This window comes from Lolium perenne, chromosome 3, assembly GCF_019359855.2.
Source record: "Lolium perenne isolate Kyuss_39 chromosome 3, Kyuss_2.0, whole genome shotgun sequence".
Classification (NCBI taxonomy): domain Eukaryota; kingdom Viridiplantae; phylum Streptophyta; class Magnoliopsida; order Poales; family Poaceae; genus Lolium; species Lolium perenne.
Window position 1 is genome coordinate 238,670,922 of NC_067246.2, and position 4,023 is coordinate 238,674,944.

Genomic DNA, 4,023 nt, shown 5'->3' on the forward strand with positions numbered 1-4,023 from the left:
CCATCTCAAATCACTTTTGTGCATGCCATGTGGACACACACAACTTTTGGGGCCATTCCCTAGGTCCGATGCTCGATTTCTGACGAAACCCTAGTTCTGTTGACCGCGCCGTCTACCCCTTTGACTGCATCCCATCGGGGGTCCCCCGGTGGGCGTATGCCTACGTTTGAGCTTGGTTAGGTCATAGGTACATGTGGAAACAAGGATCATACCCTATGATCCCAAGGTTCTCTCCGGTTCACCTCCGAGGGAGTTCCCCCCTATACATGCAGAATCTGCCTAAGTGTAGGAACCCCATGTACGAGGAGCCGGACACACCCGGAGGGGGTAGCATTGGATATAGAACCATCTCAAATCACTGTTGTGCATGACATGTGGACACACACAACTTTTGGGGCCATTCCCTAGGTCCGATGCTCGATTTCTGACGAAACCCTAGTTCTGTTGACCGCGCCGTCTACCCCTTTGACTGCATCCCATCGGGGGTCCCCGGGTGGGCGTATGCCTACGTTTGAGCTTGGTTAGGTCATAGGTACATGTGGAAACAAGGATCATACCCTATAATCCCAAGGTTCTCTCCGGTTCACCTCCGAGGGAGTTCCCCCCTATACATGCAGAATCTGCCTAAGTGTAGGAACCCCATGTCCGAGAAGCCGGTCACACCCGGAGGGGGTAGCATTGGATATAGAACCATCTCAAATCACTTTTGTGCATGCCATGTGGACACACACAACTTTTGGGGCCATTCCCTAGGTCCGATGCTCGATTTCTGACGAAACCCTAGTTCTGTTGACCGCGCCGTCTACCCCTTTGACTGCATCCCATCGGGGGTCCCCCGGTGGGCGTATGCCTACGTTTGAGCTTGGTTAGGTCATAGGTACATGTGGAAACAAGGATCATACCCTATGATCCCAAGGTTCTCTCCGGTTCACCTCCGAGGGAGTTCCCCCCTATACATGCAGAATCTCTCCTGCCCTTTTTTCCCGCCCACTCTTTCCCGCTGCTTCTCTCCCGCCCTTTTTTCCCGCCCACCCTTTCCCGCTCCTTCTCTCCCGCCCTTTTTACCCGCCCACCCTTTCCGCTGCTTCTCTCCCGCCCTTTTTCCCGCCCACCCTTTCCCGCCCATTCTCTCCCGCCATGTTTTCCCGCCGTTTCAGCCCCTCGTCGGCCTATATATAGCCATGGCTTCTCCACTAACAGCACCAGCAACATTTCTCCCTTCATCACTTCTCTCATCCAATAGAACCACAAAATCCTCTGAGCTGAGCTGCCGCTGAGATGGCTCCTCATCGCCGTAGCAACACGGGCTTCATCGGCGTTCGCCTGCGGCCTGCGGGACATTTCGCGGCTGAAATCACCGCCGGTGGTACGCGTGTGTGGCTCGGCACCTTCTACACGAAGGAGGCTGCTGCCCGCGCATACGACGTTGCGGCTTGGAGGTTTGGCCGGCCGCGCCACAAAATGAACTTCCCGGAGGTCAGGTCTCTGACGGAAGCTCAGAGTCTCTCTACTGAGCCGCTACTTCGCTCACAGGGTGAAGCGCGGCGGTACAGGGCTGGCCAGCGGTGGATTGATACCACCGAGGCGGACGAGCAGTTCATGGCACAGTGGCGTAGAGACCATCCCGGAGACGTCGAGGCAACGCGCGCATTCTGGAAGGAGAAGCAGACGTACAGGAGAGAGAGGAGGGCGGGAAAGCGGCAGAGGAAGGCCGAGGTTGAAGCAGAGTACGCCAAAGAAGAGGCGTCGACATGGGGGGAGAATGATGAACGGTGGTCGTGGAACCTCACAACCACCGCTTCAGAGGACACCCCCAGCGAGGATGAAGATTTCGACTTCTCTGATTAATATGTGTGTGTGTCGAGTCCGTGTGTCTAGCGGGTCATGTGTCGACCCAGTGTTAAGTGCTTTGTTCGTGTGTGGGTGTAGTTCTTTAAATGCTTTGGTTTGTGTGTGGGTCTAGTTCTTTAAGTGTTTTGGTTCATGTGTGTGGGTGTAGTTTCTTTAAGTGTTTTGCTTCCTCTGTGTGGGTGTAGTTCTTTAACTCTTTCGGTTCGTGTGTGGGTCTAGTTCTGTAAGCGCTTTGGTATGTGTGTGAGTCTAGTTATTTAAGTATTTTGTATCGTGTGTGGGTCTTAAGTTCTTAAATGTATCACTTTTGTGCATGCCATGTGTACACACACAAGTTTTGGGGCCATTCACCCCCTCCGAGGTTCGATTTCTGGCGAAGGGGTTCTATACCGCCCTTATACATATATATAGGTTTCCCGGAAAGGGGTTCGCCAAAATAGCAGTGAGAAATAAATAAACAAAAAAATGATTGGGATTAATAATTATATGGGTAATAATTATCTCTTTGATGCAAAAAAAAATGGAAAAACAAAAATGTGCATATCAGTCTATGTGCCGACGGCCAGCGTGCGCCGAGGGTCACCGTCGGCACAACATTAGAAAGACCCACCTGTCAGTCTATGTGCCGACGGCCACCGTTGCGCCGAAGGCTACCGTCGGCACAGTGCAGACGGCTGCGTGACAGTTAACGGCTGCCCACCGTGTCAGCGCATGTACCGACGGCCGTCACAGTGCCGACGGTGACCTTCGGGCACTAGCTTCCTGTGCCGACGGTCCATTTGGCGCCGACGGTGACCGTCGGTGTCGCACGCGGTGTGCCGACGGTGACTGTGCGCCGACGGGCAGCTCCGTCGCCGGTCGACGAACGCTTCTGTGCCGACGGCCCCGACATTTGGCCGTCGGCACATGGCCTGGCCGTCGGCACACGGCGTTTCTCCCGTAGTGCGATGATCGCAAGCGGAAACGTACGCACGTGCCTTGCCTCGCTCACGGATTGTACTGCTCGTTCTGGTCTTCCTCGAAGCCGTCGTCGTTCTGCTCGTTGTTGCCGCCGTACCTCCCCGACCGCCTCTCGCCGCCGGGGCGCCCGTACCCGGAGCCGTTGTCCTCGGGCTCGGGGCGCGTCCGCACCGGGTTGGACTCGCGGCCGTAGCCGTACCTGTCGGCCTCCACGTCGTAGTAGTAGCGGCCGTTCTGGTACAGCCTGGTGTCGCTCATCCCGTAGTCGCCGCGCTTGCCCTTGCCGCCGTGGCGCATGTCCGACAGCGGCCGGCCCCTGCCGCTGCCGTTCTCTGGGAACGCCGGCTCCACCTTCTCGCCGGCTGATTCTGTTTCTTCTTGTTGTTCTCCCGCCGGGACGGCCGCCGCGGCCTCCGGCACGACGTTGGTGTTGGTGGTCGTCCGCTTCTCGGCGTCGTGGTGCACGCCGCGGCGGAAGTAGGCCGGCGGGTACCTCTCGTTCTCCTCGGGGCGGCCGTAGAGGCCGTACCCGCGGTTGCTGCCGCCGCTGGACGGCCGCGACGAGAACGCCGCCGGCGCGCTGTTGGCGTCGAGCGCTTCCGTCGTCCCCGCGGTGGTGGTGGCGTCCGCCGCCCTGTCCACGGTTTCGGGGCGCGTCATCTTGCTGAAGAAGAGGCGGCCGCCCCACGCGTCCACGCTGGGCGCCGCGGCGGCGAGGAGGACCGCCATGGCGAGGAGGATGAAGAGGTGGGACGGAGAGGAAGCCATGGGAGGATGGAAGCGGCGATGGATCGTCGGTGGTAGCACAACGCAACGCAGCGCGCGTACCGTGTGTGTTTGTCTCCGTGCGCGCCCTCCCACCCGTATATATAGCCGTGCCGATATGCTACCACCAGCTTATCGGTGTAGGATGATTGGTAGCAAGTGATGGTAGAGTGTAACAGGAACAGAAAGGGAAACAATTACGCAGGATAGATTGGAACGGGCCCCGTGCGATATTGCGACGATGATCGATGCGCGGATTGCGGGGCGAGGACGGAGGGCGTGAGTGCTTGCCTGCTTGGTACAGTCGGCATGATGGAATCGGGTATGCGCTGCGTGTGGCTGTGAGATCCACGAGACATTTGCGCAAGTCTCGCATTGATGGAAGTCATGAGCCAGAGCAAGTGAGTGATGAAGTTAATTTGCCCAGCTCGATGGAGCACTTGGCTG

The 4,023-nt window shown here is 57.6% G+C and overlaps 1 protein-coding gene across 1 annotated transcript; it reads right to left on the minus strand.

Annotated features, from left to right (window-relative positions):
• Positions 1–2,801: 2,801 nt before the first annotated feature.
• On the minus strand, positions 2,802–3,656 carry LOC127343903 (uncharacterized). Its single transcript, XM_051370096.2, has one exon. It carries the CDS (start codon positions 3,577–3,579, stop codon positions 2,839–2,841), a length of 741 nt encoding a protein of 246 aa, XP_051226056.1. The 5' UTR covers positions 3,580–3,656; the 3' UTR covers positions 2,802–2,838.
• Positions 3,657–4,023: the final 367 nt, after the last annotated feature.